Source organism: Artemia franciscana, chromosome 6, assembly GCF_032884065.1.
Source record: "Artemia franciscana chromosome 6, ASM3288406v1, whole genome shotgun sequence".
NCBI lineage: Eukaryota > Metazoa > Arthropoda > Branchiopoda > Anostraca > Artemiidae > Artemia > Artemia franciscana.
In genome coordinates this window covers 2,534,881-2,548,940 of record NC_088868.1, presented here as the reverse complement: position 1 = coordinate 2,548,940, position 14,060 = coordinate 2,534,881, and the positions used below count along the sequence as shown (strand labels likewise).

Below are 14,060 nucleotides of genomic sequence, written 5' to 3'. Positions count from 1 at the left end.
TTTATGCTAAAGTATTTTTAGTAATTTCAACTATTTATTCTACGGCCTTTCTGATTCAGGGGTCATTCTTAAAAAATTGGGACAAAACTTACGATTTAGTGTAAAGAGCGAGGTATTAACGAGGGTACAAACCCCCTCGTATACATAATAAAAATATAAGGTTTTGGAAGTTTGTTACGTAAGTTAATTCTTAAGTTACGTATATTTTTTACTAATAAAAAAGTTCGTTAAAAATTAAAAGTCCTAGTTGCCTTTTTAAGTAACCGAAAAATTCAAGGGCAACTAGGCCTCCTTCTCCACCCCTTATTTCTCAAAATGGTCTGATCAAAACTAAGAGAAAGCCATTTAGCCAAAAAAAGAATTAATATACAAATCTCATTTTAATAATTTATGTCCGGAGAGCCAAAACCAAACATGCATTCATTCAAAAACGTTCAGAAATTAAAAAAAAAAAACTAATTTTTTTTAGCTGAAAGTAAGGAGCGACATTAAAACTTAAAACGAACAGAAATTATTCCGTATATGAAATGTGTTGTCCCCTCCGCAATCCCTCGCTCTTTACGCTAAAGTTTGACTCTTTGCCACAATTCTACTTTTTAAAACAATTAAAAGTTTTAGCGTAAAGAGCGAGGGATTGCGGAGGGGACAACTCATTTCATATACGGAGTAATTTCTGTTCGTTTTAAGTTTTAATGTCGCTCCTTACTTTCAGCTAAAAAAAATTAGTTTTTTTTTATTTAATAAAACACTAAAAGCGAAAAAATCCCCTTGTTAGTTGACTAAGTTTTGTTTAATGAAACACAAATTAGGTAGGCTCTGTGGATTCCAGGATACCGAAAGCATGACTTAAGGCTTGCCATTTGAACAAAACATCGTGGAATCCTGACCAAAGGTTTGATTTTTCCCCATTACAATACGCGTCCACATGTGCCACCGCTAAACGTCGACTTCAAAGTTCCAAGGACTATGTTGACAAGTAAAAACAAGAGTTTTAGATTGATTTAATAAATCGTTTCCAAGCTACAGCGCTTTGTCGCGTTACTTACAGAAGGGCCCTTGTAAAATATTACTATATAATGTTTACATTAGAATAAAACTAGAGAATTTGAATATATGATATCCTTGTACTACTTACAAACTTCTGTATGTTGGGTTCAGTTTGGAGCCTCCTGAGAATCCGGCACGGGTGCGAATAACCCCTGGGGCTGCGCCAAAGCGCGCCTCAGGGAACCAAAATCAGCTCATTCCAAAAGTGGCTTTCTTTGTGGTAAGAGCCATCATGGCTTTGTCAACAGCTACGCGGTTCATGATTCTTGACAAACTAAAAGGATTGAGAAAAAACTTGAAATTATAAACATTAAACCAAAGTTCAGACCCAATTTCATATGACATTTAAGAACTAATAGGTGTTACCGGGGATTCATGATCCCTATTTTTAAGAGAAAAGAGGTTTTGAAAATGTCCTTGAACGAGGTTTTTGAATATACGATTATAACTGCATTTAAAATGATGCAGATCTGTAAAGCTTCATTTGAACTCATCAAAAAACGCGTTTGGATATCACTCGTTAAAGCTCTTTTCAAGACAGATATTTAATGATACATTTTCCATAACTGTACATTTAACAGTGGATTATTTAGTTATTCAATAGTAACAAAGTACAAAATCTCAAAATTTAAGTTTCAGATCAGAACTGAAGCTAAATATATTTTTGAACTTTCGATTCATAACCCCATCTACACTTTTCTTTTTTTGTTTACTTCAGACTAAAGTTTTTTTGAGTGGTTAAGCCATGCTGATTGGTACTCTTGGATATCACTGGTCAAAGCTCTTTTCAAGACAGATATTTAATGATACATTTTCCATGACTGTACATTTAACTGCAAAATCTCAAAGCTTGAGTTTGAGGTCAGAACCAAAACTGAATCTATTTTTGAACTTTCCATGACTCATCTACGCTTTTCTTGAGAAACAGTTTTTATTTTTTTGTTACTTCAGACTAAAGTTTTTTTCCCCCTTCAAAATCAAACTGAGTACATAGACATGCTTCAGAGATTTTTCTGCTTGATTGTAGCCTAAATCAACTGGTCAGAAAATGAAAGCACGGTGGTTAAGGCATGGTGGTTGTTACTTCTGGATATAACCGGCCAAAGCTCTTCTCAAAGCCTATTACTCATCTTATATTTTCCATGATTGTGCATTTGACTTTGGATTGTGTTATGTAGGTAAATCACTCCATAGTGACAAATTGCAAAATCTCAAAAATTAGATTGAAGCTCAGAACTAAAGGTATATCTATTTTAAAACTTTCAATTTATGACTCGCTTTGAATTTATGACACTTTTCCTGATAAACAGGGTGTTTTCACCTCAGCCTTTTTTTGTGTACCTTCACATTCAAGCTTAGTACATAGACATGCTGCAGAGAAAGTGTTTCTACAAGAATCCAGCTCGTATCAGCTTGTCAGATGATTAGGGCATGTTATCACTGGTTAAGGCAAGCTGGCTGGTACTTCCGAACCTTGTTTGCTGAAACTCCTCTGAAGAAATATTTTCGATAAACATTTTCATAACTGTATATTTGAGAATATTTGCAAAACAAGTAAAATTTATAAGTCAATCCAGATTTCTTTAACATAACTTCAATTTTATTCCTTAGAAATTCGGGGAGCAATTATGAATATGAGAAGGTTCTTCTAGTGGCAGATAAAAAGGTAAAGAATACGGCATTAGACTTTACAGTCGCTACCGGCGGTGCTGATCTCCATTTCTTTGCCCTTCAGGCAGGAAGTGCAACAGGTTTGGGGGCCAACCATCTTGTGCTTTAGCACACCCTTCCTGTTTACCTTCCCCATATTTCTCTGGGTACCCATTTGGAGCTGGGTCGACTCTGGCTGAGCTTACAGAGTCACGGCACTGACCCCCGTCCCAAACTAAATAATTGGGTGCACTAGGATTCGAACCCTCGTCCTCTCAGACAAAGGATCCTGATACCAGCGCACCAATCCACTCAGCCAGGACGGCTTCTGGCGGCAGATATATCACTCTAATTAGTAAAATTATATGGTCTTACAACATAGTGGGGATAACCCATAGAGGGTTAAGCTCACTTTGGAAGGGGTAAGAGGTTTCGGTCAAAAATCTTTTCATGGCCGTAACAATAGTTCCTAAAATTGGATAATTTTTCTACAAAAACGACAAATCTGCCCCCTAGATAAAAAAGAATATACTTTGCCCCTCCTCTCTAAATTTTTGTGAATTGACACCAATACCTACTTTCAGTGTCCCTTTAGTATCTTGTACAAAGACGGAAAAGGCCTTTTCCTTAGAAGAACTGGATTCAGGATTTGAACCAAAAGAGAGGGGAAAAGGATATGAATCAAAGAATCATAAATTTGAAAAGATAAAGCGCCTTAATACCATTGCCTTCTATGTCACTAAGGTGGTGAAAACACGAACACCAACTTAAAATGAAGCAATCCCATTATTGTAAGCTGTAAGAAATAGCATTAAGGCGTTTTGTCTTTTAAAATTCATGATTATTTGATTCAAGTCTCTCTCCCCTCTCTATTAGTTAAAATCCTGGATACAATTCTTCTAAGGAGAGGGCCTTTCCACCTTTGTATAGGCTACTTGGTCTGTTCCCCTCTGTTCAAGTTCGTGGTTGTTTAATTTAGTTCAAATTCTCTTTTAGTTCTTTTAGTTCAAATTCTGAATCCAGTTCTTCTACGGGAAAAGCCTTTGCCGCCTTTGTGCAAGATACTACAGAAGCCTTGAAAGTAGGCAATGGTGTTAATTCACAAAAAAATTAGCGAGGAGGGGCAAAGTATATTTTTTTTATCCAGGGGGCAATATTGTCATTTTTTCAATGAAAATACAAAAAACAAAGCATTTGAAAACGAAAATACTCTAAAAACTGGTATTTTTCAAAATTTAGGGGGGAGAAGACAAAAAAATCTAGGCAAGGAGTACATCCCCTCCCCCATTTGATAGCACACGAAGAAAGTTAATATCCCCACAAATTGAAGGTATAGTATTGTTTTCTACTATAATTTGTTGTATTATAGTGACCTAAATTTTACTGATTAAATAACCATTTGCTGTTTTCCAGCACAACTGTAAACAATTCGGCTCAGACAAAAACAGTTGACTATTACTGGAGATTGGGGTTTTGGGATATTCCATATCAGGCAAAACAGTATACCACCTGGCGTCTCTGCATTGCATTGAACTTTGTTTTTAGTTGAAAAAAAAACAGACTGCTATAGTCGTCAGTAATAAGATATTGACGTCCATTCTTGTAAATATTCCACCTCCAATCTTCTTCCACGATAATTGAGTATATCACGAGGTAGCAGAGGCTCATTTGGTATAGAGTTATGGCACACCCATAGCAATTTCTATAGTACAGTTACTGGGATATTTTTATGATAGTTTAATGAAGAGATTCAATTCACATCTCTTTTCATTTTAAAAAGGGATAAATTAGACAAGTTGTTACAGTACAAATTGGTTCAGTAAAAAGGCTGCATTAATTCCAGAAAAGAATTTATGCCTAGTTCAATTTTTGAGCGGCCTTTAAGCGGCCAATATTCCCAATATTGCTACTTTTTTTGTTTTTCATCATTGTTATAGTGGTAGCAGCAACCTAGTAGAGAACAAACCAACGTTGCCAAGTTAAAAAAAGCTATTTTTAGCTGATTTAGGAATGACCGAGAGAGAACAAACCACGGCTCATAGTAAAAAAAAAGCTATTTTTAGCTGATTTAGGAATGACCGATTCTAGCTCATTCGTAAAATGCTATTTAGGAAAAAAGCTTTAAAATTTTCAAAAAACAGCCTGAGGTCCCTGAAAATTGTGTCAGTTCGAAACAAAAGTATACTATTGGAATCGCAGGGGCCGGAAACCCTATTCTGAAATCTTAGTCCCCTGGCCTGAACAACAAGGAACATCCACCCTCCCATCACTTTGAATCTCACAAAGCGCACTAAAACTTCTGATTAGCAACCCAATAAGCCCCTTCCGAAGTTTATATGATCATCATTTCTATATAAACCTTATATGCCCCCAGTTTGTTTTTCTTCAGTCATTTTTTATCCTTATGTACAAATTACTTCAAATTCTTAGCTTTTTCTTTATCAAATAGGATGACTTAACAGAAGTCAAAATATCTTCTATTTCTTTTCGTTTTGTCTACAGGCTAAAATTATCCTCTTTTGTTCTTGTCTTTTTCCTAATTATCTTCCTTTTAGTCGTCTGGGATTTATACACCTTATCTGAAATAATGTCAAAATTACCAGTGAACAGTGGTATAGTTACTTTAAAATTCAGTTTTTCAATCCTGTTCCATCTTTGTCAAATCAATGTGAAATGATTGACTTGACCTGCTTAGGTCAATCAATTCATGAGATCGGTTTTATTATTACTCGATCTGCGGTTGCTGAGTGCATTTCTAAGCTACAAAAGAAAAGTTCTCGTGGTGTTGATGGCCTCTGTGAAAGCATCTAAGATGTGGGTCCCCTCTCCTGATTCAGCATCTGACCTTACTCTTTCAGATGATATTCCATTGTGGTATGGTTCCTGATTTGTCCAGTACTGGATTAATAACCCTGGTATTAAAAAGGGAAAAGCCCTCCAACCAACGTTCTTCTTTTAGGCCAATTACGGTGTCACCGGTTTTGTGCAAAGTTTTCGAGTTACTAATTACTGAAGAGATATCTGATACGTGTTTTACACCAAATAACCGATTCGGCTTCAAAAAAGGTGTAGACCATGCTCACTATTTTATTGCGAATTTACTTCTTCTTGCTCATGAAAATAATGAGGTATTATATTTTCCTGGGTTGAACGCATTTAGAGCTTTCGGCACGGGTGTACATTCGCATATCCCATAAGCGTGTAGTTAACATCTCTGTCATGAAATCGATACATGATATGTACAAAAAGCTAAATGTCAAAGTTAAGGTCACAATCTCACCTGGTACGGTGGAACTTACTCTTCAATTCCAGTAAAAAGGGGTAATAGACAAGGCGCTGTTACTTCTCCACCCCTGTTTAATAATACTGCCATTGTGCCACAACAGAACGTTCTAGCCACATGCATATTTAAAGGTATTGATGTTTCGCTAGCTAACTATATGGATGACATCCTCGATATAAGTAGAACAGCCTTTGGAATTGACGAAAATTTTCAAATTCTCGATAGAAAGTATAAACGTGTTGGTCTGCGATGTAATGAGAGTAAGACTGAGCTTCTGGTGTTCAATCACCGTTCAGATCGAAATGTTCAGTTAGGTGAACATGTTATTAAAGCACAAGACACACTGACGTATCTTGGTGTACCGATTGGGTCAAATCTTCGCGCCACGCGTCAACTTCTGAAAGATTCTTTTATCAGGAAATCTAGGAATGATTATGATTACTGGTTGCGTTAAAATAAATTTAACCGCCATATCTTAGTTACCGTTTAAAATGCATTTGCTATTCTGCATCTACCTGCCCTTGCACCATTTTAGTCTCTTCTTATTGATTCGGATATTAAGGATATACGGAAGTGTTTCTACAAGTATGCGAAATATTAGCTACGGTTGCCTTTCTGGACTAACAACAGCTCCCTATCCTTGCGGTCCGGAGTTCCTAGTCCAGTGTCCGTGGTGCATGACAGAAATTTATGATATCGGAGGCAAATTATTGGTGAAAGCAACTCTGAAATTGTCTTTAGTTGAGCATGCCTTTGTTCTTACATATAACTGCCCTTGTTGGTATATTATTATTACTTTTTTTGTCAGTTCTTCGGTTTTGTAATGTTTGTAATTGTCAGAATTTATTTGTTTCTTTCCCTTTTCTTTCTTTATTACTCCATCAGTGTTGTCTCTTACATTTATGATGGGCAATAGTTATATATATATATATATATATATATATATATATATATATATATATATATATATATATATATATATATATATATATATATATATATATATATATATATATATATATATATATGTATTATCCTCAACCTTAGTAGTACTCGCTACAGAAGTAGTATTTAAGTGATAGTAGTGTAGTAGTGGTAATAGTACTTGTGGTTGCAGTAGAAGCAGCACTAGTTGTAAGAGTAGTAGCATATAAATATTGCGTTTTTCGTCAACTGATCGTCTTCCTTATCATTTCCTGAAAATTCCAAATTAATATACTCAGTCATTCCTGAGTGACACCCTTTGAACAACCTATATACACATAACGTGTTTTGCTTTACTTTATCACTCCCCTCAACATTATCTTAAAGGCTTTCCTGAATGTCCCTTGTTTTTTGGGAAAGATAAGGTCAAACAAACATACCTTTCTTAATAACATATACTATATGTAAATAATAGGCAAATTGCCTAATTGATGCCCTTGCCCTGAGGGTTATGGGAAGGTGGGGGGATTGACATCCCCAAAGGAATGATAAATGGACCTTTCGACAATGCTGAAGTAAATAGATGTGTGAAATTCTTGATTGGATGCTTGTTTTGAAAAGTGATGGTCGTGGGGCTGGTTGTCCTCCAATCGCTTTTGACTATTAAAAAGGACATGGGAACTGGGAAGTTTTGATTTAGTTCAACACCCCACTCAACATTCTCTGAAAGACTCATATTAATGCCCTTTATATTTTGAGATAGCAGAAGTTGACATGCATACCTTTTTTTCAATAACATATACTATATGTAAACAATGAACAAATAGCATAGCTTACAAACCTTGCCCCTTGTGATTAGTTTCAACCCTACGATCACTTTGATTTATAAAAAAAAAAGGCACTAGAACTTCTGATTACCAATCCAATAGGCCCCCTTTGAAGCTCACACAACCCCCCTTCCCATAAAAAAAATTATATGCCAACATGATATAACTTAAAAGCGTTGCCTTGAAGGCTGTGGGGGGTTTTCATCCTCAAAGACATATTTTCTGAAACTTTTAACTATGCTGAACACAATGGTTGTATCAAGATTTTGACTTAATGTGTTTGGGGGAAGAATGGATATGGGAGGGGGATTGGTTGCCCTCCAATCACTTTTCGACTATTAAAAAGGGAAATAGTCCCTTTAATTTCGAATCCTATTGAATGAGCCCTTCTCGAAGTTTCTACAACTCATTCTATACCAAGTGCCTTGGTCTAAAAAAAACAAAGAAAAATAAATAATACGTTGTGCCAACATCGTTTTTAAAAGGGGCATCGCAAGGATTATAGTGCACTGCCTGTGAATACACAGAACATTTGCCTGATTTTAAATCAGTCTGTCCTTATTTCATATTATCTAGCATAATAAAATTATGTTCTTACTGAATTTGAAGAGTTTGGCTCAAAAATGGTGAATAGCTCATTGCTTGAAATAAATGCTAGAGGTTTAGTCCAATTTAGTCTCACTGATTATGAAACTTGTTAGGCAGCCACAGATATGCAGTGTACTATTTCGCCCCATCCTACTCATACTTTAACTTTTTAGTCCCTTGCATGAAGTACCAACTTCTTTTCAACCCTTTCTAATGACCCATTTCCAGTCCATTGCACTTTTTTTGACACACTGAATCATCTCTGTGAAAAAATAGCAGTATTTATTTAACAGGTGGGTATTTAATCCCAGCTTTTGAACAGAAATTTATCTTGGCCAACACTTACTTTGAGCTGAGTATTTTCATTTTGTAAATTCATACTAGATGTACATACTCACTGAGTATGAACCAATTAGGCAACCAGAGGGTATGTAGGCTACTTTATCATTCAAGTCTATTAAACGTCCACTCTTTATTTCCTCCCTTGAAGTTCCCATTTCTTTTAAATTCTTTCTTATGACCCCATCTCACTCACTCAACTTCACTTCCTATTCAACTCAATTCTTTAAATACTGGAAGTAAAGGCTGAATCTATCCCTTTAAGCTTTCATCCATATGTAGTAGAAGGTATGAATCTAACATTTTTACTCTAAAAAACCAAGAAGAATTTTTGCAACAAAAATTACGTATTGTAAATAAGCATTGAAAACGTTTATCATTTGGAAAAATTTCGACTTAAAATTCTATTTGGATTATGGTTGAAGAATTGCAATGGGCATTTCCAGACCTAACTCTCGATTAGACTTAACTATTCCAGAAACCTGAAATTAACATAGAACTTACAGATGTAGAAAGCTATTTGAGAAGGGGAAGTTATTCTGAAAGGCTTTCGATTTGGGACCCGATAGAGTAAGTCATTTACAGACACAGAATTTGTTAAGCAATCAGCATATATTGAAAAATGAACAAAGGGACAGTGAAGGAGAAACAGAATGGAAAAACCAAAACATGAATATTCAACATACATAAGAATGTTGAACACAAAAATAATAAATATATCCCTTTAGTTTAAGCACAGATAATATATTAATATCTGACTTTTTTGGGGTTTTTTGTTTGGTCTTGGCACAGCAATTAATTATTTGCATGCGCAACTTTTTTTTAACACTTGATTGTGCAAACTTTTCATGGACTAGCCTTTTGTCTAATTATCAAAAAGAACTATCCAAAATAAAGAATTTTCAACTTTAATTCAAATGATCAGCTTACCTGGTCATCCTTGACAAGGAAAAAATTATATTTATTCCAAATATCGCAAATTAAAGTTTTTTTTAGCTATCCTGTTTAAAACCACCTTTTAACCAAAATATGCCCTTTGATGAGTCAACATCTTAATTTTTTTACATTTTTAGCTTTTGATTGAACGAACGAGAAAAACTACAGTTGTTTAATTTTGTTTTAGATTAAATTTTACTACCACTCAAAATATGTCCTTTGTAATGAGCGCAAATCTCAAATTTTGTTAAGTGTCAGTTTTTTAAGTGAAAGAGACAAATTATAAAAAATTTCAACATTGATTCATATAAAAAAGAAAAACTATAAAAATAACCCTAATTTTTTATTTATTTCTTACTATTTTTGGCACTATAATCTATTTTATAGCCCCAATACTGCAAACTCCTGATTGAAGCTAGCTTGGAACATTTTCTAATCTCAATATTCAAACTTTATCTACATAATGCTAATTTTTGAATCTATGGGCAATCAAGAAGCCAAACTTAGAGATAATTATTTATCACTATTCAATCCTGCCATCATTTTTCTGTTTTTGGCATTGCAAGTTATCATTTACTAACACTGTTGCTTGCAACTCTTGAAATAATTCTAGTGGGCTATTCCAGCCGATATTGGTGTATATGACGTTGAAGCTCTCGTAGGAGCTGAATAGAGTTAATAAGAAGTGGATGAGAGTTAAACTTGGAGCACAAACTAAGCTCTATGTATAAAATGAAGTAAATCGGAAGCCAATTCAAAAACAAGGAAAGAGTCACTAAAATTAAAAAGGAGGCAGGGCAAAAAACAATCTTTTTCACTAATAATCATCATCACTATCATCCAACATGGCCCTTCTCCTATCAAATTTCACCGTCACACTAGGTTTGGACTGTTGCATTGCACCAACTTGTTCTAACAATCCAAGAAGTTCTTTATCATTAAGACGACCTCGGATTCTCCCTGTTTGAGCCATTTGTATTAACATATTTTCAATTTGAGATGCCTTCTCAGGCTTAGCAACTGAAATTGTGTTAAGACGAGCACGAGCCTCTTGATCCAATACTTGAGATAGGATTGAATGTTTGGTTTCTAATTCACGTGCTTTGCGTTCTTCTAATGCTTTTTGCTTATTAGTTTCTTCTTCCATAGCTGAATTGACTGGATTGTGACCTGTTGGATACACACATACTATCAGAACATAGATAAGTCTAATATTTTGGTTCTAATAATAAAATAATGAATATTTTAGCAAAAAGCCCAAATGCAAAGTATATCAGAGTGCAAGAAAGAAGTTCGCATCCCTAATCTGCGAGAAAATTCTTGGAAGTAAACTAAAAAATTTATGTTAATATAATTGAGTGTTATTGATTCTGGAGAGAGATATACAGGTCACTGAGCCATATCTTGTTGATAAAAGATTCAGGCACTTAAAGGACACCAGTAAACTACAATGCTTAGTGTTCATAAGATATAAAAGGATGAGAAACATAAATTTACATTTCAAAACAATATATTCTGTCTTTAAAATCAAAAAGTGAATTGAAATGTGAAGACCCAAACAAATTTCTCAAAAGAATTTGACAGAAGAACTGGGATGCCCATTAAGTGAACCAAAAGATAATAGAGCCTTCCTTAAACTTTCAAGGATGTTGGTTTTCTTAATATGCATACATTTCGCTTTACCTCATTCAAATTGTACCACTAGGAACAGAGTTAGGACTAAAAAAATCATTGGTCTATCTCTCTTACTTCAAAAAGTATTCAATAAGAAAACTTTGGAGAACAACCATCACAAAACGCAAAAAAAAAAAAATTCAATACAGTCAAAATTCAAATGCTTCTTGTTTTACCATGAATAAATACTATATGTAAAAATAAAATAACAAAAACCCAAAAAAATTTAAAGTTGCAAAAATGAATTTATTTTAAATTAAAATTCAACTTAAACCATTCCTAGCTTCCTTTATTTCTTGATAAAAATAACTTAAGGTCTATTTTATCTATGTTCTTATAGAATGGCGCCAGCAGGACACAATACACCTTATCTTATAGAAAGCACAGGATGGTTGGCCCCCAACCCCCCATTGCACTTCCTGGCTAAAGGGCCAAGAAATGGAGATCAGCACCGCCGGTAGGGACTGTAAATTCTAATGCCGTAACCTTTACCTTTTACCTTTAATGCCGTATCCTAACAAAAATGCATACCTCTAAAAAGAGTGTTTTTGTGAGGGAGGGGGTGAATCTTCTCCATGAAAATAAGCTCAAAAGACCCATCCATGCCCCAAAGCCACCCCTTCCCCTAATATTTAAATTTTTGTTTTTTCATCTCCTCCCTTTTTTTCTAGAAAAAAAATCAAAAATCCCCCTCAGTCTCTCTAGGAGAGATACTAGAAATACTAGAAGAGATATCCTTCCTATTGGTTGAGCTGAGCCTTCGTTACTTTTGTACAAACCCATATACTAGATGGGCTGGAAATTCTGTAATTGACAAAATAAAATGTTTGCACTATTTAACTTCCCTTCTTTGGCTGGGTTAGGGTGAATGTGTTACACTGTTCTGTTTTCCTCGTTTGGAGGTGTAATAAATTAGAACCCCTCAAAAAACATTGTTTTATATACAAGGACATTTATGGGCCAAGTTCAATTGCCAAGAAACAGCCCAATCTTGCATCAATGACAAGCACAATAATGGTAGACCTGGGAGTATTTTTTTAACTCTTATTTCAATGTTATTTATAACTCTTCTTATTTTTTTTTTAACTCGTATTTCAATTTAACTCTTTTTTAACTTCTTATTTCTTTTGATTTCAATTTTTTACTCTTATTTCAATTCTCTTAAAACAGAAAGCATTAAAAAAATGCCTAAGAACTTTTATTCTTCAGGTAGTCAATGAAATAAAATAAATACCTTAATTTTTTTCAATAGTAATAAATTAGATCCAGCTTGTCTCTGCACAAAAGTATCAATAATTTGTTGGTTTTTTTTTAAAGGACTTCAGAGGTTATACAGGTGGGAGAAATAGACATCCTCGGGACTTGAAAATATGAATTCCATCTAGCGTTGAAGGCAATCAAATAGCTATACTTTAACTTACTAAAAATAAAGAGGAAATACACCTCTCCCCTCCAGTGAACTGAACTTTTTTTTTTCAATTCATATCTTGTATTTGTTGGATCTGTTGAATGACAATGTTCCCAAAAAATATATTTAATTTTTTTAGATAAGATAATATCACAAAACACAAAATCACAAAGAAATTAAGAACGAGGGCAATAAACTGCCAGTGAAAAAATTGAAAATTATGCAAATATTTCACTCAAGACCTCCGCTTGACCGTCCTCAGTGCAGAATAAACTGATAAAAATTAAAAAAAAAACTTTAGACAAAACACAAAACTGAAGTATGATGACCCTTTCTCAGTAACGGTGAAAGGGTAACTGTTAGGTTAGGTTTTAATTTAAGGTTTTGTTTATATGTATATATATATATGTATATATATATATATATATATTTATCGGCTTGTTCTGCATTGAGGACGGTAAAGCGGAAATCTTGACCGAAATATTTGCATAATTTTGATTTTTTTTTTTTTTTCACTGGCTGTTTATTGTCTTCGTTCTTCTTTTCTTTGCGATTTTGTTTTGTCATGATTAATGACAAAACAAAATTGTGTGTGGTTTCAGAAATTACTTAAGATAATATCACAAGCACTAAAAGAGCCAAATTTGCTTTTGGCAGCACAGCCACCCATGCAAAAAATGTTTATTACTGTGTCAATTGTGAATTATTTCCTTCTAGGGGGGGGGGTTCTTCCTCTATCAAAATGATCCAAATCGTTTTATAGTATTTCTTATAATTATTTTAAACAACATACCTAAGTTGTGGGGTTTTTTTTTCTTCTGCTCAGCCAACAACAGAAAACCAAGCAAGCAACAGGAAACAGTAAAATACACAGCAATAACCAAGTCAACCTAAGAAAATAAACAAGGATGATTCCCTGTCAACATCAACAACCTATTTGGACCAATCTGTAGAAATTTAGGTTACACAAAAGTAACAGTTAGAGCCACCAGGCTCCTACTGTGAATAAAGATGGTTTTTTATCCAGTCAGTCTTGCCAATTGAATTGAATGGAAAAGAGTAGTCTTTTCACCCAAAACAAATGCAGCGGTAAATGGCTAATATTAAAATAGCCAAAATTAGCCAATATTAAATTAGCCAAGTAAATGGCTAATATTATGGCTAATAATATTAAATTAGCCAAGTAAATGGCTAATATTATGGCATCATTTTGTCTACACCCTCTTCTGAAGGAAGCACTAAAATAACAAGGAATAACCCCATTTGATTTCCCAATCAGCATTCTTTCCAAATATAATGATATCTACCATGATAGTTACACTCCATCTGCATAAAGGGATGGAAAAAGACTTAGTCTATATATAAAACTAAAAGAAAACAATAT

The 14,060-nt window shown here is 34.3% G+C and overlaps 2 protein-coding genes across 2 annotated transcripts in view; both read right to left on the bottom strand.

Annotated features, from left to right (window-relative positions):
- Positions 1–14,060, bottom strand: part of LOC136027907 (peptide methionine sulfoxide reductase-like) — a 38,085-nt gene that overhangs the window by 15,112 nt on the left and 8,913 nt on the right. The window contains 2 exon segments of the mRNA XM_065705345.1: positions 1,136–1,321; positions 13,470–13,566. Coding sequence (XP_065561417.1) covers positions 1,136–1,308 — 173 coding nt within the window. The 5' untranslated portion in view covers positions 1,309–1,321; positions 13,470–13,566.
- Positions 10,412–10,741, bottom strand: LOC136028457 (programmed cell death protein 5-like). The gene has a single exon (XM_065706298.1). The coding sequence runs from the start codon at positions 10,739–10,741 to the stop codon at positions 10,412–10,414; it is 330 nt and encodes a 109-aa protein (XP_065562370.1).